Genomic DNA, 25,182 nt, shown 5'->3' with positions numbered 1-25,182 from the left:
ACAAGAGCATGATCAGGAAAATTACTAACGATATTACACAAGTTCTCTATGAAGCGCCTTACCACTACAGCTGTTGAGCCAGGCAGTCTAATATAACATTAAATTACCATTTTTAACCCACCCTTGATGCTCAACGTAACCCAAATTGATTCACATTCGGAACCAGTTAGAACCTCTCTAGGTATTATTTATTTCTTTAATGCAATAAATACGCCGCCACTATTAGTGACTTACCTACCATTACGATAAACATTTTAATCTGAACTTAGGATTTCCCTGCTATTCACTTCCAGTTTCAACCAGCATTCTGTTCCTAATACTATCTGGACATCATATCCTTCAATAAGCGATACCAGTTCTGGGAACTTTCCTTGGATGCTCCTGCAGTTTATTAATATCATATTGACGTCTTCTATATCCGAGCTGCGAAGACGAGCATTCTCTGGGAACATTTTCCTGGCGTATCTTTGGTTTTAGTAGACAGTTCGGCTCTGATCCAAATCGAAGCTTCTCTAACCTAAAAAAAAGCCATGTGCACTCCATATGGACTCTGCTACCCTAGTAATGACTTCCTGCGTGTAGTGCTAGCAGCTCCTAGTGCTGGTACTGCACATCTGACCTATTAAGAGGAGTCCTACAATTCTCCATCCAATGGCATATGTCGAGAAATTCGTATCTGATACCACTGCAGAATCGTCTAAGCCTGTGGTTTAGAACTTCCGCTGTGCACCATATCACAGGACTTCAATTGATCCTCCGTGCCTTTACCAAATCAGTCTTCCGCTGAAAGGCACTGAGGATCACCTCAGATCCCAAGAAGCAGGCGTCATTCGTGCCCACATGTGCCACTATTTGCAGCCAGTTGGCCTCAGTTCACTTGATAGACGCCGCCAGGGCCTCCTTCATGTCTCAGGTGAACTCTGACAAACTGACACCATGAATCCTCCAGGGCTGTCCATAAATCCGTAAGAGTACGACGGGTGGAGATCTCTTCTGAACAGCACGTCGCATGGCATCCCAGCTATGCTCAATATGTTCATGTCTGGGGAGTTTGGTGCCAGTGGAAGTGTATAAACCCAGAAGAGTGTTCCTGGAGCCACTCTGTAGTGATTCTGGGCGTGTGGGGTGTTGCATTGTCCTGCTGGAGTTGTCAAAGTCCGTCGAAATGCACAATGGAAATGAATGGATGCAGGTGATCAGACAGGATGTTTACGTATCACCTGTCAGAGACGTATCTTGACGTATCAGGGGTCTCATATCACTCCAACTGCACACTCCTCACAGTATTACAGAGCCTCCACCAGCTTGAACAGTCCCCTGCTGATATACTGTGTCCATGGATTCATGTGGTTGTCTCCATACCCGTACACGTCCATCCACTCGATACAATTCGAAACGGACTCGTCCGACAAGGCAACATGTTTCCAGCCATCAACAGTCCAATGTCAGTGTTGACAAGCCCAGGCGAACCGTAAAGCTTTGCAGTCATCAAGGGTACACGAGCGGGCCTTCGGTTCTGAAAGCCCATATCGATGACGTTTCGTTGAATGGTTCGCACGCTGACACTTTTTATGGCCCGGCATTGAAATTTGTAGCAATTTGCGGAAGGATTGCACTTCTGTCACGTTGATCGATTCTCTTCAGTCGTCGTTGGTCCCGTTCTTGCATGATCTTTTTGCAGCCGCATCGATGTCGGAGATTTGATGTTTCACCTGATTCCTAATATTCGCGGTACACTCGTGAAATGGTCGTACGGGAAACTCCCCACTTCGTCGCAACCTCGGAGATGTTGTGTCCCATCGCTCGTGAGCCAACTATAACACCGCGTTCAGGCTGACTTAAATCTTTATAACCTGCCATTGTAGCAGCCGTAACCGATCCAACAACTGTGCCAGACACTTGTTGTCTTATATAGGCGTTGCCGACCGCAGCACCATATTCTTCCTGTTTACATATCTCTGTATTTACCAACTTCGTGAAGATTAAATGTACATCATGTAAGCAGAGAAGAAGGACGCTAGTCGCCTTTTCCCCGATTTTTAGAAAATTCTGTGGCAGTTTTCGGTCATCATGTTGGCAATAGTCTCACCCTACAATTTTCGAGAGACTGGAAGGAATTTTTTATGGCACTTGGGAACAGAGTTTCGAGCGGCGCGGACGCTGACGAAGGAAGACGGAAGCTGCTGGCCAGCTGTGGCCACTTGCGCCTTCTGCTGTATCGGAACAGAGGTGAGTTTTCGCAATTCGCAGTGGCGCAATCTCAAATGTGGGTCGTTCGCTTTTCATATGTTTGAATGTGCAGGCTAAGTTGTTGACTGAACTCCAGTTACAATTTAATTTCCTTAATCTTACATCAGAGAGCTGAACGGGTAAAGACATGTTAGCACTGTTGCTTCCACGCAGTCTTCCTTCCATCGGGGCCCTCTCACGTTGTAAAGCTCATCCAGTTGCGTAAACTAAATCGAAGATCAATTGATTTGTTGTTTTCAGTGTCAAATTTTGTTTAATATTTGCGCAATTTAAGAGGAACATCAGATTCTGCGAAAAGCAGATTAATTGCTGTTTCCATTGTCAACGTTGATTTAATACTTGCTTAAGTTAAGCGAGAAACCAGATTATGCTAAGATCAGAATTATTGTAACTAATCTGTTTCATAAAAAGTAGAACTAAATGAAATGCTGTTAAAGGCTAATGACTTTTTGATTCATAATTTCCAACTTTAAAATAAATGAAAATTTTGCTGGAAACAGTTCTGGCTTACGTTACGATACCCGTAACTTTTCCCACAGCTTTCTTGCTCTGATACGATAAAACCAACCTGGTCTACTACCACGTCGTGCTCTTCTGTGTCGGTGTTGTCCTTCGTGCCAGATTTTAGCTTGTCGTTTCACTACCCTTAGCAGAAGCAGCCTGAGTATACACGCTCTACCAAGCATTTGGAATTGTAATTTGACACGTCTCACGGGTCTTACGTCACATCTCCTGAACTCGTGCGGTACAGTAATACCAGGTGATCAAAAAGTCAGTATAAATTTGAAAACTGAATAAACCACGGAATAATGTAGATAAAGAGGTAAAAATTGACACACGCGCTTGGAATGACATGAGGTTTTATTAGAACCACAAAAAAAAAATTCACAAAATGCCCAACAGATGGCGCTGGACAGAAAAGCGTCAGTGACTGCGCATGACAATCGTGTATAAAAGGAGCTGTAATGAGAGAGAGAATCAGATGCGCCAGCAGTCGCAGCATGTGGACGTTACCTGAAAAGGCGATTTTAGTGAAGCTGTATTATCAGAGTGGGGAATGTGCTAGTTCAGCGTTACGATCCTATCGCCATAGGAAGGGGATTCGAACGGGAAAAGGTCCGTTGACAAATGCAGCTGTGGCGAGAATGATTTCGAAGTTCGAAGCCACGGGTTGTTTAGACAGTACACCCCTTAGTGGCCGACCGAGCACAAGGCGTAATGCTGCTGAGACAGTTCAGGAAGAAATGGAGACTGTAGCGGGTTCGTCTATGCACGGGGAAGTCAGCGCTCGTGCAGTCGCACGTCGCACCGGCATTCCATACACTATTGTTTGGTTGGCACTTAGGCGTACCCTCCGATGCTACCCGTACAAAATCCATCGGCATCATGAACTGTTACCTGGCGATTTAGTGAAGCGGAGAGCATTTGCGGTGTGGGCGTTTCAAAAGATGGCGGAAGATGACGATTGGTTGAGTAACGTGTTGTGGACCGACGAAGCCCACAACTGCAGAATTTGGGCTACCGAAAATCCTAGAACTGTCGTGGAAACTCCATTGCACGACGAGAAAGTCACGGTATGGGTTGGATTTACCACATCTACCGTTATCGGGCCTTTCTTCTTCGAGGAAATGCGTGATTCTGGTTTTGTAACTGCTACCGTGACGGGTGAGAGATACGCCGATATGTTACAGAATCGCATCATCCCCGGCCTGGCTGATAAACACCTGCTGGAACGTACGATGTTTATCCAGGATGGCGGTCCACCCCATATTGCTAGACGCTTGAAAGATATCTTGCGCGCGTCGTTTGGTGATGATCGTGTGCTCAGCCGCCACTTTCGTCATGCTTGGCCTCCCAGGTCCTCATACCTCAGTCCGTGCGATTATTGGCTTTGGGGTGATCGACCGACATCTCTAGGGATGCTGAAAGATAACATCCGACACCAGTGCATCACCATAACTCCGGACATGCTTTACAGTGCTGTTCACAACATTATTCTTCGACTACAGCTATTGACATGTTGAGCATTTCCTGTAAAGAACATCTTTGCTTTGTCTTACTTTGTTATGATAATTATTGCTATTCTGATCAGACGAAGCGCCATCTGTCGGTCATTTTTTGAACTTTTGTATTTTTTTGGTTCTAATAATATTTTGTAGGTGCCATCAGGAAGCAAAAGTTTCCAAAAGGTTTTAAATTGTGTGTAAAAATTTCTGAAAGTCGCTAAGTACTCTCATTCTCGAACACTGGTGAACATGATCTGTGTAATTTGCACACTGTAGTTATGCTGCCGCAAGACATACACAGTTTTGAACTGGAATACTTGACCTGTCGATTTGATCCTTTGGAGTACAATTGCACTTCTTAGTGAGTAGATTATCACATCATCTTAATTATTTAAATTCGGTCAGTAATTATATGAAAAACTGAAAATCAAATTGTTATTGCTCCTGGATGTCTTTATATAGTCGACATGCAACTGGTATGGGTGATGAAGTAACAGATTTAGCAGTTTACTGATATGGATTCTATACCACCCGCAATGTAAAGCTGGTTCACGTATGCTATGTGACCATGCGGTGAAACAGTATTCTCCAAGCTGCAACTGGCCTTTTATTTTTATGAGATTTCAATAACAAGCAAATACACGCACTTAACATTCAAGCAAACACATAAAACGCCTTCAGAATCCGAGAAATTTTACATTTATTTTAAATTTTTCTTCATTTTCTCAGTTTAAGAATCTGATAACTTTTTCTAGGACTCGTGCTAATATTACTGGTGGTGTGCAGCATCCTTCTTTCTGACTATTCTGATGAAGTCTAATGGAAGCTATAGGAATGAGCTACATATTTTCAGTATATTAAATCAGTTTTCCAAGAGCTGTTGGTACAGATGTTTTAGAAACCGAGGCGAAATCTTTCTCGAAATCAATGAACGCCTGATAGTTCATGTTGGTTACCTTGCATTATATTTTATGACTTCCAAACGCCCATTGTGCTCTATCCTCTTCTAAGCTCAGCGTTTTCTTTTTTGTCTCATTGAAATGTAATGTTTTACACTGCTATGTGACAAATCACGAGAAAATTTTTCACCTAATGCATAGAACGCAAACAGATCTAAAGTTTCTTAAGTCATTTTTGCCTCTTTTTTTCTTTCCACTAACCATTTTGAATTTTGCAATTGTTTCTAGCGTATTTCATATTTTCACGTTTCTCAGCCACGTAATGGTCTAGGATAGAAATCTGCCTTTATTGGACATTTGGACGTTTCTTTGGAAATCATTGTCTCTTTTGTACTTGCTTTTTAGACCACGCCAAGGGCGTCTCCAAGGGTAGCAAAATAGGAAAAATAGTGTTCTCCATTTTGAAATTGGATATTTTACGAGAGTGTTCTGAGAAGTAATGCCTCCAATTATGTGAAAACTCTTAAAGCTTTCTAAATTACACAAACGATATTCACATTTTGCATCGTTATACTTCATGTGTACATATTTATTTCTCAAGACTTTCAGCCTGGCGACGAACAAGTTTCTCCCAACGAGATACCATTTTGTTGATATTGTCGCGTAGAATGGTTGGCTTTGTTGACCGAGCTACAACGCTTGCACCACTTCATCACTATCAAAGTGAAGTCCTCGAAGATGTCTTTTAAGTTTTGGAAACAGATGAAAATCGGATGGGACGAAGTCGGGTCTGTATAGAGGATGATCGATGTCAGTCAATCCAAGGCGTCAGATTATTGCAAATGTCGCAGCACAAATGAGTGGTGCAGCACTAATTTTCCGTCCATGAGTGGACGAACTCGTCGAATTCATGCTTTCATATTTCTGAGGGTCTCGCAATATTTTGTAGAGTGGTACCTGTAGGCTTGAATTTCACGTGCACCACACCTTTAAGATCCCAGATCATTGTTAGCGTGACCTTGCTTGCTGATGGCACGATCTTGAACTTTTGTTGGTGTCAGTCATACTTTGCGGAGAAAATCCATTGACGGTCTCTTGAATCCGGGGTCAGAAGGGTGAACCCAGCTTTTATCACATGTCACAGTGTTGTTAAGGAACCCGTCGCCCTCATCGTCTAAACGCAAAAGAAATAGTTGGTGGATATGCAGTCACGCCTACTTGATGTCAGGAGTGAGCAGTCGAGGCACCCATCGTGCACACTGTTTCCTCTATCGCAGTTCTACAGTGATAGCCTGTACGAGCTCTAGTGATATGACACCCTTTCCTGGGAGCTGTGTCTGTTTTATCCGATGATTTTCTCTGATGATTTCATCAGTCCGATTCCACTAAGTCTCGTGGTTGCCGTATGCAGTCGTCCGCTCCTACCTCTGACACACACGTTGAGGTTAGAACCACCATTTCTTTCATTACCAGCTCGAACAACCCAATGTCGAACATTACTGAGGCCGATGAGTTATCACCGCACACAGCTTTCGTTCTTCTATGTACACTACTGACCATTAAAATTGCTACACCACGAAGATGACGTGCTACAGGCGCGAAATTTAACCGACAGGAGAAGATGCTGTGACATGCAAATGATTAGCTTTTCGGGGCATTCACACAAGGTTGGCGCCGGTGGCGACACCTACAATGTGCCGACATGAGGAAAGTTTCCAACCGATTTCTCATACACAAACAGCAGTTGACCGGCGTTGCCTGGTGAAATGTTGTTGTGATGCCTCGTGTAAGGAGGAGAAATGCGTCGCATCACGTTTCCGACTTTGATAAAGGTCGGATTGTAGCCTGTCGCGATTGCGGCTTATCGTATTGCCACATTGCTGCTCGCGTTGGTCGAGATCCAATGACTGTTAGCAGAATATGGAATCGGTGGGTTCAGGAGGGTAATACGGAACGCCGTGCTGGATCCCAGCGGCCTCGTATCACTAACAGTCGAGATGACAGGCATCTTATCCGCATGGCTGTAACGGATCGTGCAGCCACGTCTCCATCCCTGAGTCAACAGATGGGGACGTTTGCAAGACAACAAACATCTGCACGAACAGTTCGACGACGTTTGCAGCAGCATGGACTACCAGCTCGGAGATCACGACTGTGGTTACCCTTGACGTTGTATCACAGACAGGAGCTCCTGCGATGGTGTACTCAACGACGAACCTGGGTGCACGAATGGCAAGACGTAATTTTTTCGGCTGAATCCATGTTCTGTTTACAGCATCATGATGGTCGCATCCGTGTTTGGCGACATCGCGGTGAACGCACATTGGAAGCGTGTATTCGTCATCGCCATACTGGCATATCACCCAGCGTGATGGTATGGGGTGCCATTGGTTACACGCCTCGGTCACCTCTTGTTCACATTGACGGTACTTTGAACTGTGGACGTTACATTTCAGATGTGTTACGACCCGTGGCTCTGCCCTTCATTCGATCCCTGTGAAACCCTACATTTCTGCAGGATAATGCACGACCGCATGTTGCAGGTCCTGTATGGGCCTTTCTGGGAACAGAAAATGTTCGACTGCTGCCCTGGCCAGCACATTCTCCAGATCACTCACCGACTGAAAACGTCTGGTCAATGGTGGCTGAGCAACTTGCTCGTCACAATACGCCAGTCACTACTCTTGATGAAGTGTGGTATCGTGTTGAAGCTGCATGGGCAACTGTAGCTGTACACGCCATCCAAGCTCTGTTTGACTCAATGCCCAGGCGTATCAAGGCCAGAGGTGGTTGTTCTGGGTACTGATTTCTCATGATCTATGCATCCAAATTGCGTGAAAATGTTATCACGTGTCAGTTCTAGTATAATATATTTGTCCAATGAATATCCGTTTATCATCTGCATTTCTTCTTGGTGTAGCAATTTTAATGGCCAGTAGTGTATTACAATGGATCGAACGTTTTCTGCGGTTAGAAACTCGATTACAGCAAACTGTTGCTTACAGATTGTTACGTTACACGCCACCACGTTACACGCTACAATTAGTAGACCTCTAGAGGCAGTGGGTTGTAGCTTGCTTCAGTGAAGTGGTAAAGTCTGCCGAGTAACATCCATGACAAGAAATACCTCGAAAGATATTGAAAACAGGAAAAAAAAATCGGAGATATTACTTTTCAGCACGCTCTCGTACTTTCATACTGTTGCGATAACAAGCAAATATTCAGAGTTCAGTATAAATCACAAATACAAAACGCCTTAAAAATTCAGGAAACTTACACTTATGATTCAGCGCAAGTTGCTACACAGAACCCACCTGGAAACGGAGATTTCCCACCGGCGGCTGGGCGTAGGGCACTCCCTTGAAGCTGATGTAGGGCGTGCCCAGCACGCTGGTGATCACGGCGCCCCGGAGCGTGCCCTGCTGCACCGTCACGAGCACGTCCTGGGCCTGGACACATCACACCGCACGTCTGTCACTCACACGCATCTAGGCCACAACCCTCCACCAAGCACACACTGCTCAGGGGGACGTACGGCCTTCCAGTACTGTGAGGTACACAGCGCCTAGCATAGCCATACAGCAGTGCTACACAGAGTAACTGTCAGTTTCAAAAGTATCAAATCAACACGTGAGCGGAACGCGGTTTACTCCTGTTTTTACTGGCGGGACATAGGCGTGCTGGCCGATTTCGCAACTCAACAGCCTGTAGGTCCAATTCCAAACAGTTTGTGTTCCGTACGCTAGATGTTAGCATAGCCCTACAAACGTCTCAAAAATGAGATCGACAGGAAGTATAAAGTGGCTAAGCAGGCATGGCTAGAGGACAAATGTAAGGATGTAGAGGGTTATCTCACTAGGGGTAAAATAGATACTGCCTATAGGAAAATTAAAGAGACCTTTGGAGAAAAGAGAACCACTTGTATGACTATCAAAAGCTCAGATGGAAACCCAGTTCTAAGCAAAGAAGGGAAAGCAGAAAGGTGGAAGGAGTATATGGAGGGTCTATACAAGACTGATGTACTTGAGGACAATGTTATAGAAATGGAAGAGAATGTAGATGAAGATGAAATGGGAGATATGATATTGCGCGAAGAGTTTGACAGAGCACTGAAAGACCTAACTCGAAACAAGGCCCCTGGAGTAGACAACATTCCATTAGAACTACTGATGGCATTGGGAGAGCCAGTCCTGACAAAACTCTACCATCTGGTGAGCAAAATGTATGAGACAGGCGAAATACCCTCAGACTTCAAGAAGAATATAATAATTCCAATCCCAAAGAAAGCAGGTGTTGACATATGTGAAAATTACCGAACTATCAGTTTAATAAGTCACGGCTGCAAAATACTAACGCGAATTCTTTACAGACGAATGGAAAAACTGGTAGAATCCGACCTCGGGGAAGATCAGTTTGGATTCCGTAGAAATGTTGGAACACGTGAGGCAATACTGACTCTACATTTTAGAAGCTAGATTAAGAGAAGGCAAACCTACGTTTCTAGCATTTGTAGACTCAGAGAAAGCTTTTGACAATATTGACTGGAATACTCTCTTTCAAATTCTGAAGGTGGCAGGGATAGAATACAGAGAGCGAAGGGCTATTTACAATTTGTCCAGAAAGCAGGTGGCAGTTATAAGGGTCGAGGGACATGAAAGGGAAGCAGTGGTTGGGAAGGGAGTGAGACAAGGTTGTAGCCTCTGCCCGATGTTGTTCAATTTATATATTGAGCAAGCAGTAAAGGAAACAAAAGAAAAATTCGGAGTAGGTATTAAAATGCACGGAGAAAAAATGAAAACGTTAAGGTTCGCCGATGACATTGTAATTCTGTCGGAGACAGCAAAGGACTTGGAAGAGCAGTTGAACCGAATGGACAGTGTCTTGAAAGGAGTATATAAGATGAACGTCAACAAAAGCAAAACGAGGATAATGGAATGTAGTCGAATTAAATCAGGTGATGCTGAGGGAATTAGATTAGGAAATGAGACACTTAAAGTAGTAAAGGAGTTTTCCTATTTGGGGAGCAAAATAACTCATGATGGTCGAAGTAAAGAGGATATAAAATGTAGACTGGCAATGGCAAGGAAAGTGTTTCTGAAGAAGAGAAATTTGTTAACATCGAGTATAAATTTAAGTGTCAGAAAGTCGTTTCAGAAAGTATTTGTATGCAGTGTGGCCTGGTATGGAAGTGAAACATGGACGATAAATAGTTTAGGCAAGAAGAGAATAGAAGCTTTCGAAATGTGGTGCTACAGAAGAATGCTGAAGATTAGATGGGTAGATCACATAACTAATGAGGAGGTACTGAATAGGATTGGGAAGAAGAGGAGTTTGTGGTACAACTTGACTAGAAGAAGGGATCGGTTGGTAGGACATGTTCTGAGTCATCAAGGGATAACCAATTTAGTATTGGAGGGCAGCGTGGAGAGTAAAAATCGTAGAGGGGGACCAAGAGATGAATACACTAAGCAGATTCAGAAGGATGTAGGCTGAAGTAGGTACTGGGAGATGAAGAAGCTTGCACAGGATAGAGTAGCATGGAGAGCTGCATCCAACCAGTCTCAGGACTGAAGACCACAACAACAACAACAACGTCAGACTGGCAAGTGAACAGCTGTTTTGCAAACAGCGGCTTGGTGTGTGGAACAACGCTGCAAAGATACGTAAATAAAAATATGGTTCGTGTGTGAACTGAGTTGAGTGGTAATATACAAGGTGATGCAGCTGAGCCTAAAAAATGGTTTTATGCAATATGCAGTGCCTTCAGAAGCTATATGTGAGATATTCTATTCTCTCGCTCGCTACGTGCAAACTATTGCTTCTAAAGAAAAAATAAACAGGACCTTTTTGTAGCAAATTCAATGTAGTTAAATTTTGTACTGCGACACGTTTTCGCTGGAGGCCACGGTTTTCGAGTCATTAGAGAGAGATGCATTTGAAGGTTACTTTTGTACATTTTTCTCGAATAATTCGAAAACTGTGGCCTCTGTCGAAAACATATCCCAGTACAAAATTCAACTACATCAAATTTCGTACAAAAAGTTCCGTTCATTTTTTATGTAGGAGATTTTTTATGTAGGGGATTTTTCTGTGTAGCGAGAGAGAGAATACGTAGATCTCGCGCTTGGTATTTCAAGACATCGCAGGTTGCATAAAACCCATCGGTAGGGGCTACTGAACACCCTGCATATTTAGCTAGCTATGTGCGAACTAATGTTAATTTTGATAAAACAGCAAGACAGTTCCCACGAAATATTCAATTATAAGGAAAAATGTGATTGGGACTTAACAGTCCCTTCAGGTCCAGTCCATTGACTTCACAAGTTAAGGCTGGATCGGCTTTTTGTTGTTTCTCTTTGATGTTCATAGCATTTTCTGTTTAAGGGACTTTTAATAATAAAAACATACCCTTACTGAGGATAATACTCTGTTTACTTTTTTAGAAAAACCAGCAGACAACGCGCGACTAGTGCAACATTTATGAATTTAGTATGATTTTATGCTTACATGGATATGGTGTCTGTTCCCTTGGACATGTCCGAAAAAACTCACACCATTGATGACCTGGAGCCATCTAGAGCGAAACCAGGATTATATATTAATACCTTCAGCTGCTGACGGGTAGGGACACTAGGAATGTAGTGTGTGAACATATAAGGTGAGAATGTGGGTCTCGCGGGAGGCGTGCGCGAGATAGTCCCTGCAGTCGCACTGTGCCTTCGGTGGCTCAAGTAAAAAAAAAAAAAAAAAAAAAAGACAGAGAGAGAGAGAGAAAGATGGATACAGCGTCTTCAGTGTAAGCAGGAGATCCACGGTTCGAGCCCCGGTCGGGGCACACATTTTCACAGCTGCGGGGACGGGGTGTGAGACGTGTTTGGGTAGCTCGGATGGTAGAGCACTTGCCCGCGAAAGGCAAAGGTCCCGAGTTTGAGACTGGGTCCGGCACACAGTTTTAATCTGCCAGGAAGTTTCATATCAGCGCGCACTCCGCTGGGGAGCGAAAATCTCATTCTGGAACTGTACAATCTTTTTCAGTGATTGCATTTACAGATATCAGATTTCTGCTCAGTTCAGGAACATACATAACATCTTTTAGAACACAGTTATCACCTACAAGGTTTCCTTTTGAAACTATTTTCATTGATCCACCTTGTTTGGCAACTTTTACGATACCATCATAATGTCTCACATTTGTTAACTTGTCCACTTCATTACACAAATGTCCTGTACATGCGCTATCAACAACCATGACCATATCCTCTTTCTCATTGGCTTCTTGTGAAATCTTTCCTTTGTTACATTCATATGCAATATGTGCAGTGTCTTCTATCTTCTTTTCGTCATCAATATCTTGTTTCTTGATTTCTTGAGGGACTAGATCTTCTTCTACGTCTTAAAAAATGCAAAATGATATTCTTTCGCTGTCTTTGTTCTTAAAATAACAATCTTCTTCTTTGTTGTTAGTCTTTTTGCAATGAGGACAGAGCTTGAAAGATATCAGTTTTGGTTCTTGAATTTTATTTTTATTTTTAAAGTAACACTCTTCTTCTTTGTGATTATTCCTCTTGCATATGGAACAATGTTCTTTCTTCTTAGGCTTCCTGCATTCTCTTGCAAAATATCCACGACAACCACAATTTTTACAAATTATATCTTTTATTTTATTTTTGTTAAACCCAACATCAAAGGCAATACTCTCTTCTTGATTATTGTTTTTCAGTCGTTCCTCTTCTCTTATAAGCCTTGCAGTTAGATTTTGCATAGTCTTCTCACCACTGGGTGACAAATCCCATGCTGGAGAAAAGTGTTTGTATTCTTCTGGCAAAATAGACAATATCTTGGGTATGATCATAATATCTGTCATCTTTTCTGACTGGAGACGATTCAGTTCAAATACTATATTCTGTAGTGCACTTATATTACTAGCTATGTATCTGGTTTTATCGTATCAGCAGCTGCTGAGTTCTTTGAGACGCACCTCTTTTATAAATTGCTTTACGTTTCTCATACATTGCCTTGGAAGTTTCACAACACAGTGCATGTGGCTTTACCTTTTTATCAATTGTTCTCATTATAAAATGTTTTTCCTTGCTGTCCATTTTCTGCCATTTTTTCTGTTTTTCTAAAGTTTTGCAATTTTCCAGTGTTTCAGTTCCATCCACAATATTGCACAGGTCTTGCGTATTAAATAGTATTCTAATTTCAGCATTCCACAGATTGAATGTACTACTAACTTTAAGCACTTGTATATCACGAAATTCTTCGTTTTCTTGAAACATCTTTAACTGTTTTTCTTCCTTATTCTTGCTTTCTATTTTTAGCTTTTCTATTTTCTTATAGTTCTGGGCCCATAACTTGCTGTGATTTTTATCTTAATTTTATTGTAACATTATGTGAATGTAATAACACACATACATAGACACAAAGTAAAAAAACACTATACGTACTTGATATGTTGCTATGTCAACCTACCTTACAGTTATATTTAATTTTTATATAGACTCTTAGATGTTAAGCACTATTCTATTTTTTAAAAAAAAAAGCACACACAGTAAACATTGTACTTTACTTGCTCCGCACCTTTCAACAGAAATCACTTTAGTTTTTTATTAACATTTAACAAAAATTAAATGATCATGAATGATTGCGTTTGCTATGAGGGAAAAGGAGGGTTGATCCTACAATTACTGTCAGCAATTACGGCTGCTAAAATGTCCGTGGTTTTTATAGTTCACCACTCAAAGATATTGTAGCAAGGACTATGGTTCATTACTATACTTCGATACAATGATTCAAACTTCGTACGCTTTTACTTTCACAAAGCTAAGTGTCCAGTTCCGTTTTTATATTCAGTTTAACGTCCCTTCGTATAGTCCATAGAGTAAATATCTCTGGAGTGAGCATTCACATGCGCAGAACAGATTTTGTGTTGGCAACATACATTGCCGGCCTGGTCACGTGTTCTCGGGACGTCGTGTGTTTGTTCGTACAGCGCCCTGTATATTTCGAATGTCACTACATCCCTCGTACAGACGGATTCTTTTCATACGTGTCGTGGATTATTTATATATGTTGCGCAGACATTTTAACAGTATCCATTTGATACCGGGAATATACCAGCTACGTAACTTTTAAGGGCAAGTGATATTACAAAAATGGTTCAAATAGCTCTGAGCAGTATGGGACTCAACATCTTAGGTCATAAGTCCCCTAGCACTTAGAACTACTTAAACCTAACTAACCTAAGGACATCACACACACCCATGCCCGAGGCAGGATTCGAACCTGCGACCGTAGAAGTCCCGCGGTTCCGGACTGCAGCGCCAGAACCGCTAGACCACCGCGGCCGGCAAGTGATATTACATTCTGCTTCTTTGCGATAGGTGTCACAGTTCAGATGCACTCGATTTTTGGTAGTTCTCGGCATGATACGGCACTTTATAGTATTACAGAGCCTGATGTACATTTTTGCAGTGATAGTCTTGCAAAACGACTTGACAGTACGCTAGTACTTTTGGAAGTGTCCGAAAAACATCGAATTTGCCACACATTAGCGATTATATCCCTGCTAATTCGTTCTTTTTTTCTGCTATTTCTGCGTATTTATTTTCTCGTTTTTGCGACCTAAAGCACAATTTTTCTTACTGGTGACACTTTGAAGTGTTTATTTAACGCATTTTACGTACTTGCTCCCGGTTTATTAAATAAATAGTAGACTGAGTAAGAAGGGGAAAAAAAGGTGATCGGAGAATAAATGTAATGTAAAGCAAATACAGTTAGTCATGTAACAGTCAGCCCATATAACACCATTAAGGGAAATGGAAAGTGACACAAATGAAAGAGTTCGGGGATATGTTTACTAATATTTTACGCTTCTTAATCAAATGGTGAAGAAAATAAATTGAAGGCAAAATACACCAAAGAAGATGAATGTATACTTTGATTAGCTACACTATTGTGTTTTTTATTTGATTTGTGCAGAAAATGTATTTAAGCTGAATGCAGAAATTAGTAAGTAGTAGGTGCTGTGGAAAATTAAAAATACACTCCTGGAAATTGAAATAAGAACACCGTGAATTCATTGTCCCAGGAAGGGGAAACTTTATTGACACATTCCTGGGGTCAGATACATCACATGATCACACTGACAGAACCACAGGCACATAGACACAGGCAACAGAGCATGCACAATGTCGGCACTAGTACAGTGTATATCCACCTTTCGCAGCAATGCAGGCTGCTATTCTCCCATGGAGACGATCGTAGAGATGCTGGATGTAGTCCTGTGGAACGGCTTGCCATGCTATTTCCACCTGGCGCCTCAGTTGGACCAGCGTTCGTGCTGGACGTGCAGACCGCGTGAGACGACGCTTCATCCAGTCCCAAACATGCTCAATGGGGGACAGATCCGGAGATCTTGCTAACCAGGGTAGTTGACTTACACCTTCTAGAGCACGTTGGGTGGCACGGGATACATGCGGACGTGCATTGTCCTGTTGGAACAGCAAGTTCCCTTGCCGGTCTAGGAATGGTAGAACGATGGGTTCGATGACGGTTTGGATGTACCGTGCACTATCCAGTGTCCCCTCGACGATCACCAGTGGTGTACGGCCAGTGTAGGAGATCGCTCCCCACGCCATGATGCTGGGTGTTGGCCCTGTGTGCCTCGGTCGTATGCAGTCCTGATTGTGGCGCTCACCTGCACGGCGCCAAACACGCATACGACCATCATTGGCACCAAGGCAGAAGCGACTCTCATCGCTGAAGACGACACGTCTCCATTCGTCCCTCCATTCACGCCTGTCGCGACACCACTGGAGGCGGGCTGCACGATGTTGGGGCGTGAGCGGAAGACGGCCTAACGGTGTGCGGGACCGTAGCCCAGCTTCATGGAGACGGTTGCGAATGGTCCTCGCCGATACCCCAGGAACAACAGTGTCCCTAATTTGCTGGGAAGTGGCGGTGCGGTCCCCTACGGCACTGCGTAGGATCCTACGGTCTTGGCGTGCATCCGTGCGTCGCTGCGGTCCGGTCCCAGGTCGACGGGCACGTGCACCTTCCGCCGACCATTGGCGACAACATCGATGTACTGTGGAGACCTCACGCCCCACGTGTTGAGCAATTCGGCGGTACGTCCACCTGGCCTCCCGCATGCCCACTATACGCCCTCGCTCAAAGTCCGTCAACTGCACATACGGTTCACGTCCACGCTGTCGCGGCATGCTACCAGTGTTAAAGACTGCGATGGAGCTCCGTATGCCACGGCAAACTGGCTGACACTGACGGCGGCGGTGCACAAATGCTGCGCAGCTAGCGCCATTCGACGGCCAACACCGCGGTTCCTGGTGTGTCCGCTGTGCCGTGCGTGTGATCATTGCTTGTACAGCCCTCTCGCAGTGTCCGGAGCAAGTATGGTGGGTCTGACACACCGGTGTCAATGTGTTCTTTTTTCCATTTCCAGGAGTGTAGTTGGTATAGCATCTACCGTCAGCCGCACACGTCCAAATTTTTCTCTGCCTAAACATTCCTCTTCAAAGTGTTTTGAATATACTTCGGAATATTTTGTGGGGACAAAATTACTCCTCCTCATTTTCTCAGCCACACACGTCCAAATTTTTCTCTGTCCAAACATTCCTCTTCAAAGTGTTTTGAACATACTTTGGAATATTTTGTGGGGACAAAATTACTCCTCCTTATTTTCTGGAGCCACATCTTTACTCGTTGTTCACCTTTCGGGAAACTAAAATATAAATCACACATAATCATTCTCCATGTCCTAGACACACTTAACATGGTCTACTGTAACTTTATAATAAACAGAAAGGTTTGGACACACATATTGTACGAAGACAATTACAGACTCCCACTCTATTGAATTTATCTGTCTCCCGTCTTTCAAATCTATATACATAATCGACAAGTCACTGATAAATGCATGGAGGATAGTATTTGCTGAAACAGCTAACCATTTCCTTTCCTGCCCACTAGGAAATTTACGAGAGCAAGCGATTGTTTGTAAGCCTTTGTATGAGACGTAATATATATTGTATAGTCATAAAATCGTAGAAAAATAGATCTACAGAATCAAGCTTTAATTATAAAGCGTCTCGAAATTTTTGAACATAGTACCCATGAAAAGTTACTACCCCTCCTTTCACATATTTTTCTTTGCATCCGTAGCAACAACAGTAATTCACCATCGCTATTACACTATCAACAAACGGTGAAAACACAACAAAAACTCTTGATATTATAAACTTTAAACTCTGTGGAAAGCACACATGCACAGCGAAGTCCCGAAAACACGTGACAATCCTAGTTTAATGTTGACAACATGCGCAGAACGCAATGCTCACTCCAGAGATATTTACTCTATGGTATAATCTACAGATCCTATTATCGGTTATTCGGCATGGAATAGAATTTAATACTGACCGCTACTTTATCTCGCGCGCACAATTCCTCAGATATCCCTAGTCCGCGACCTTACGGCAAAAGTCTGTCCTGTATAAATTAACTATAGTCAGTTTTCTTGCGGTTTAACAAAAGTGCCCTGATCGCTTCCATACCATACTACACGGAAAAGCCAGCTATATCGCACGCCGCATCTACGTAGACTTATTCAGAGCGCAGAAAACAAGATAAGAGAACTAAAAGTACCCGCGCATGGTTTATATAGCAGCATTTAGAAACAAAAGTAGCCGCGTTAAACCCTCTATGATTGCTCTGAAGCGCTACTTTACTGCGGGCGTTATTCTGATGAGAGATTATATATCGATAATTTTAATTAAAACTTTTTCGATGCTATTAATTATTTCCGATATCGTCGTTCACCTCTCCCATATATGAGAATGAGCCTGATAATATTGTTCTCAATTAAAAGAGCGGTTATAGCCGCCATCGGCTATGACTTCAGGTAGTGACCGAAGGAATTCTGACGGCCCAATGGTACGTCAGAGACGTCCTGCGCCCTTACATACCGCCTCTCGTGCGACAGTGCTGTGGTGCTGCTCCATACATAGCATGTCAGTCTACAAATTGTCTGCGTGATGTTGAGATACTGTTGTGGCCAGCAAGATCCCCAGATCTTTCCCAGATAGAACGTTAATTGTAGGATCAGCTCGGACGTTACCTCCGTATCCAGGATATCAAGCACTAGTAACAACTGTTGTAGGCCAGCTTGATCAGGAAAGAATGCAACGGTTTTACGACACACTTCCCAAACGAATGAGATGCATACATCCAGATCATTAGGAGTGCAACGTCACAGTGACAAGTGGTCTCATACTGTCAAGTTCTCTCTAAATTGACTCGATTTTGTAACCACTGAAATAACATTTCATATCCCCTCAACCCATTAAATTTCATTTTGTTTCCTCCTCCCTTTCCGGGTGCTTCATTTATTTTCATACGGCAGAGATGTAGACATCATTTAAGGCTGCATAGCTACCTACCTTTTTGAAGTAATTCGCCTCAGAGTTGAATCATTGTGTTTCAAAGACTTGTAGGTCACTGGCAGGTCAACAGAACGTAACCGGCAGCACCTGTAAATCTAGCTGCAAGTCTGCGTCACTGGTTAAAGCAACAAGTTTTTGTACGACAAATATTGGTGGCAGCAGAATATGTAGTGTGAAATAATAATACACCTTCATAAAAGGCAGCAAAGAGAACCGGACGAATGTTTGTTAGAATCGTCCCCAAAATCCAACAAGAGGACGAAAAAAAGTTCAGATACCAAACAATTAAATAATGCGACGTGATGGATCTAACTGACGACCATGCTTATATTTTCGACATCTGACGGAGATAACCTGCAAATCCTAACAAATAAACTTCTCACTACAGCAAACTTTCCGCCGCGTTGGATTGACAGGAGGAAAGAACGAGGAAAACCTGCTTTACTACAGTGAAACATCAATGTGTCTAGGACATATGGAGGAAATGAAACTTTCCGTACAAGGAAGTCTTACTGCCTGTTTTCTAAAAAAAAAAACTAATATACTCTTCACTGAAAGAATGATTTTACTAGAGACAGGTCCAGTGCAAGGGTAGCTATGTGGCTAATGCCCCTGGTTACTGACCTGCTGCTGCTGATATTAATGGGGACAAAGGATCACCGGGCGCTCTTTGCGCTTACCACCACAACAAGCAATAAAACAAGAGGGTCTGAACGATAGAATAATTCCGCGACCAACTCTCCTAATAGAAGGCTTCAGTTTTTTTATGAGGCTTATCCTCTATACTTGCCACAGTGGACGAGTTGTACAGAGCCTCAAGACATCTCAGGAGCTAGTATCCTCAATACAAACAGCCATACACATTTCAAAACTTCTACTGTGTTATCCTGAGCCATAAACATCTCTTTCAGTTCTCCAGCCGTTGCTGATTCTATTCCGTAGAAAATTACGGATGAATTTCATTACAGTGACCACTCCCCACTCCCATCCACCACATGGAGCAGACCCCACACGAAGCCACCAACATGTGTGGTCAGGAGAGGAAAGTGGACCCTGTGTTTGCTGTTTCTGAACAGCGAGACATCGACAAAGAACAGGTGGAACACCATGCTGCTGACATGCATCCCAAAGTCCTCATGTCATCTGAGGAGACAGCTTGTATCTTGGAAGTGATCAGTTCGCTCCAAAGTATGCGCCATGCGTGAAAAGAAATGTGCGAATGGCATATTTGTGCTGGGAGTCCCCTCTCCGGGAGTTCTGCCGCCTGGTGTAACTCTATTTATTTAAAGCCACTTCGGTGGCTGGCGTGCCGATGATGATCATGAGATGATGGGAACAACACAACAGCCAGCCCCTGAGTGGAGAAAATCTCCGACACAGCTGGGAATCGAAGCCGGGCCCCTCGCATGACCACTCAGCTACTGGAGTGGGGTCACGCATGAGACAAAGACTTCTACAACCTGACCTGAACTATCCTCCATGTTTACGCCAAAGTACAGGATTTATTTTTTTGTGTTAGCGGAAGAGCCAACACCGTGTTACGAATGGAGGCCGAAATGCACGCGTTTTAGCTCACGCAGGCTAGCGTGTAGAGGGGAGAACTATACTAACGTGAGGTCTGGAACATGACAAGGAATGAGAATTCAGAAAGCGGACGAAATTAGTTTGATACTTAACTTTAATCCATTAATGATTAACGTCGCTCTTGACGGTACATGAGTCACAATATTATCTGTTCAGAATACGTTCTTGAAGATATTACATGTAGTAACTGAATATGGCGCCTTGCTAGGTCGTAGCAAATGACGTAGCTGACGGCTATGCTGAACTGTCGTCTCTGCAAATGAGAGCGTATGTAAACAGTGAACCATCGCTAGCAAAGTCGGCTGTACAACTGGGGCGAGTGCTAGGGAGTCTCTCTAGACTAGACCTGCCGTGTGGCGGCGCTCGGTCTGCAATCACTGATAGTGGCGACACGCTGGTCCGACGTATACTAACGGACCGCGGCCGATTTAAAGGCTACCAACTAGCAAGTGTGGTGTCTGGCGGTGACACCACATATTTGTTCACGTCTGACTCACGAAGCGTGTGGGGATTTCTATTTAGATGTATTGAAAAATTCGTCGTAAATATTGGTGCCTGCTCAGCTACGAACTGCACTAACCACTGAAAAAATGGTTTTTGCGTATTTAGATTTCCAAGTAGCCCTGAACGAAGAAAAAGATGGGCCGGGAAGACAACAGGGGCCCGAGCCGGTCACTCAATTGTGTATTGTAAGTACATGTCAATAAAAGTAGTTACAAACATAAAACGAACCGCACACAGTTGCGTTTCCTACCCCAGTCATAAACCGCACTGAAGCAGTTTGTCTCAAATGTTTTCGATTCCTGAGATATTTTCGCAAATGGCAGAGTGGAGAATAATATTCATTGTGATGTATTTATACCTCATTATCGTAAACATAGACACACAAACTGAATAACCCTTCATTTTTTCTATTGGTACGGTAGGACGAGTGGTATGAAATGAAATGTCGTGTGGCTAGGGCCTCCCGTCGGGTAGACCGTTCGCCTGGTGCAGGTCTTTCGATTTGACGCCACTTCGGCGACCTGCGCGTCGATGGGGATGAAATGATGATTAGGACAACACAACACCCAGTCCCTGAGCGGAGAAAATCTCCGACCCAGCCGGGAATCGAACCCGGGCCCTTTGGATTGACAGTCTGTCACGCTGACCACTCAGCTACCGGGGGCGGACTAGGACGAGTGGTGATTAAAGTAGTTTTATAGACCTATATAATTAGTCACTGTGAGGGAACCTGCACAAGCAACATTAACCTTTAACAAATAAAGTTTTGACCAGAACTCAACAAACAACAAATTTACAAACTACCACGCAAGTTCCGAGCCTACATTTCTGTAGCCGTGTAATATGACATTTCAGTTTTTCTGTTATATGAAAAGGGCAATCTACATGTCTCTACACCCATTAGATATTGTTCGGTGTACCTCACACATGCAATATCAAATATTTTATAAGAAATATTGTAAAAAGTTCAGTGAATAGGTTAACAGCCCACAACGTAAACGGTGCTGAATCTTCAGAGTTGGGGAAAACAGGGCGGTCGATACAGCCTGTTATACAAGAGCTGTACGCGAGGCTCTGCAAATATTTAGATATCGACATCAGCATAAATACTCACAGCTTTTTGGCAGCGATGGACAGGTCGTGAGACTACAGTGCAGGAGTGGAATAAAATATTACGGCAGGTGTTTCTGGACTCTGTTAAGCGTTCCACATTGACTACCCTACAAGAGTATAGGCAGCGATTGGGAGGATGACCAGTAATGCACACGTCCAGCTATAGCAGCCGGCCGGAAAGTGGGTTGTCTCGGAACAACACACGCAGACACCGCCCAGACTGCGGCACTGCATTTTGCTGTAGCTTCTGCCATTGCCAGACAGGATCCCGCATTTACCGTGCCACCCAAATAAAATGAAAAGTTTAATGCGAAAACCTGAAAATTGGCATTAGTTGTTACCACTAAGTAATATTCAAACGAAAAATTAATACACACATCAAAAAAAGTTTTGCATCACCTCGGTTCTGAGAGTTCGGGAACCTGTACAGAAAATTGGAATAGAGATCAACATAAACATCATTTCGGTTTGAGGAAGGCCGGCGTGTACCAGATTCCGTGTCAATGTGGCAAGTCGTATATTGGTCAGACGATGCGTACCGTCGAGGATCGATGCCGTGAACACCAGAGGCACACTCGCCTGATGTATCCGAGCAAGTCGGCGGTCGCTGAACATTGTTTGTCGGAAAATCACGCCATGGAATATGACCGCACGAGGATTCTGGTACAGACGTCGAGATACTGGGACAGCGTTGTTAGAGAGGCCATCGAAATTCGCACCAATGACGACCTCATAAACCGCGACTGTGGCTTTGATCTTAGCAAGGCTTGGGAACCAGCGATCGGGTTAATCAAGAGTAAATCGAGCAAACGTATAGTTGTGACGACCACGGCGGACAGAGCCATCACTCCGACGTCATCTCAGACGCCGTCGCAACCTGTTCCACCGCGCGACCGTGGCGCGGGGCGCGGACGGCGGAGGGAGCGCGCCGCGGGCGGAGGGTATTTAAATCGGCCGCCGCCGCGACCGAACCCAGTTCCCTCTGAGCAGCCATAGCGTACGGATCTCCGTGCCGGCACGTTCACAGGAGCTCAGTCCGTCAGTTCACCTGATGATGGCGACATGTATGATCGCCGAAATATTGTGCCCGTTGGACACTATAGACCGGCAGCACACCCGTGGATATTTTGACTATCATTTCCACCCTTTTTATTGCTCCTGAAAATGACACATTGCATTTTGTACCACCAGACAGCGAGACGTTCAGAGGCGGTGGTCCAGATTGCTGTACACACCGGTACCTCTAATACCTATTAGCACGTCCTCTTGCATTGATGCATGCCTGTAGTCTTCGTGGCATACTAACCACAAGTTCAGCGCGGCACTGTTGGTCCAGATTGTCCCACTCCTCAATGGCGATTCTGTGTAGATCCCTCAGAGTGGTTAATGGATCACGTCGTCCATAAACAGCCCGTTTCAATCCATCACAGGCATGTACGATAGGGTTCATGTCTGAAGAACATGCTGGCCACTCTAGCCGAACGATGTCGTTATCCTGAAGGATGTTATTCACAAGATGTGAAGGATGGTGGCGCGAATTGTCGTCCATGAAGACGAATTTCTCGCCAATATGCTGCAGATATGGTTGCACTATCTGTCGGAGGATGGCATTCACGTCTCGTACAGCCGTTACGGCGCCTTCCATTACCACCAGCGGCGTACGTCAGCCCCACATAATGCCACCCCAAAACATCAGGGAACCTCCACCTTGCTGCACTCCCTTGACATTGTGTCTAAGGCGTTCAGCCTGACCGGGTTGCCTCCAAACACGTCTCCGACGATTGTCTGGTTGAAGGTATATGCGACACTCATCAGTGAAGAGAACGTGTTGCCAATCCTGAGCGGTCGATTCGGCATGTTTTTGGGCCAATCTGTACCGCGCTGCATGATGTCGTGGTTGCAAATATGGACTTCGCCGTGGACGTCGAAAGGGAACTTACGCATCATGCAGCCTATTGTGCACAGTTTGAGTCGTAACACGACGTCCTGTGGCTGGACGAAAAGCGTTATTCAACATGTTGGCGTTGCTGTCAGGGTTCCTCCGAGCCATAATGCGTAGGTAGCAGTCATCCACTGCAGTAGTAGCCCTTGGGCGGCCTGAGCGAACCATGTCATCGACAGTTCCTGTCTCTCTGTATCTCCTCCATGTCCAAACAACCTCGCTTTGGTTCACTGCGAGAAGCCTGGGCACTTCCCTTGTTGAGACCCTTCCTGGCACAAAGTAGCAATGCGGACGCGATCGAACCGCGGTATTGACCGTCCAGGCATGGTTGAACTACAGACAACATGAGACGTGTACCTCCTTCCTGGTGGAATGTCTGGAACTGATCGGCTGTCGGACCCCTTCGCCTAAAAGGCGCTGCTCATGCATGGTTGTTTACATCTTTGGGCGGGTTTAGTGACATCTCTGAACAGTTAAAGGAACTGTGTCTGTGATCCAATACCCACAGTCAACGCCGATCTTCAGATGTTCTGAGAACCGTGGTGAAGCAAAACTGTTTTTGATGTGCGCATGTTTACTACAGCGATGCGCTCCCGCCGGCTACACTCTGTGAAAATTGCGCAATCGTTTATCTCAGGACGACGGAAGCAAAGACTCAACTATCTCAGATTATTAAGTTTCTTGTGTTACTTACGCCTTATCGGTGTTGTAAGAGGTTTATCGTATCTGAAAGAACAGCAGTGACATTTTTATCACGTATCATCGCGAGGTGCCGCACAGCAGTGGGAGTGCTGGAGTAACGTCCATTAACAAACAACGCTGACTAATTTCAGAGGACGTAAAGGGGTGAGAAAGAGCCCAAGACGAGGGTAACAAACGGGTGTTACACTTAAGAGCCAAAGAAACTAGTACACCTGCCTAACATCGTATAGAGCACGCGGAAGTGCCGCAACATGTTGTGTGATAATAAAAGAAATTTACAACTGAAGCGGTATTTTCAACCTCTGGTATAATGCTCAGTTGCGGATGTTCGTCCAACAGCATTGTTTGTTCACGATTGGTTTGAAGAACATTCTGGACAGTTCGAGCAAATGATTCGGCCACCCAGATCGCCCGACATGATTCCTATCGAACATTTATGGAATATAATCGAGAGGTCAGTTCGTGCACAAAATCCTGCACCGGCAACACTTTCGAAATTATGGACAGCTATAGAAGCATCATAGCTCAGTATTTCTGCAGGGGAACTTCCAACGACTTGTTGGGCATGTTGCGACTGCTATCTTGCGCACAGCACCGCAAACTGAAATATGGCCGTGAGCGTTCAGTGCCTCAGTTTATAACATACGTGTGAATAAAATCATAGAGAAATAGGGAATGTTATCAGTTCACAGCAACTTTCTGTAATCTGTTGCTAACACCTAACG

The 25,182-nt window shown here is 44.1% G+C and overlaps 1 protein-coding gene across 1 annotated transcript in view; it reads right to left on the bottom strand.

Moving 5' to 3' along the window:
* Positions 1 to 25,182, bottom strand: part of LOC124622598 (carboxylesterase 4A-like) — a 140,650-nt gene that overhangs the window by 104,871 nt on the left and 10,597 nt on the right. Inside the window, exon 2 of the mRNA XM_047148351.1 lies at positions 8,470 to 8,604. Within this exon, the coding sequence (XP_047004307.1) occupies positions 8,470 to 8,604 (135 nt within the window). The remainder of the gene's footprint in view (positions 1 to 8,469; positions 8,605 to 25,182) is intronic.

Source organism: Schistocerca americana, chromosome 7 (assembly GCF_021461395.2).
Source record: "Schistocerca americana isolate TAMUIC-IGC-003095 chromosome 7, iqSchAmer2.1, whole genome shotgun sequence".
NCBI classification, from domain to species: Eukaryota; Metazoa; Arthropoda; class Insecta; order Orthoptera; family Acrididae; genus Schistocerca; species Schistocerca americana.
Note: the sequence above shows the minus strand (reverse complement) of the source record. Positions and strands in the feature narration are given on the sequence as shown.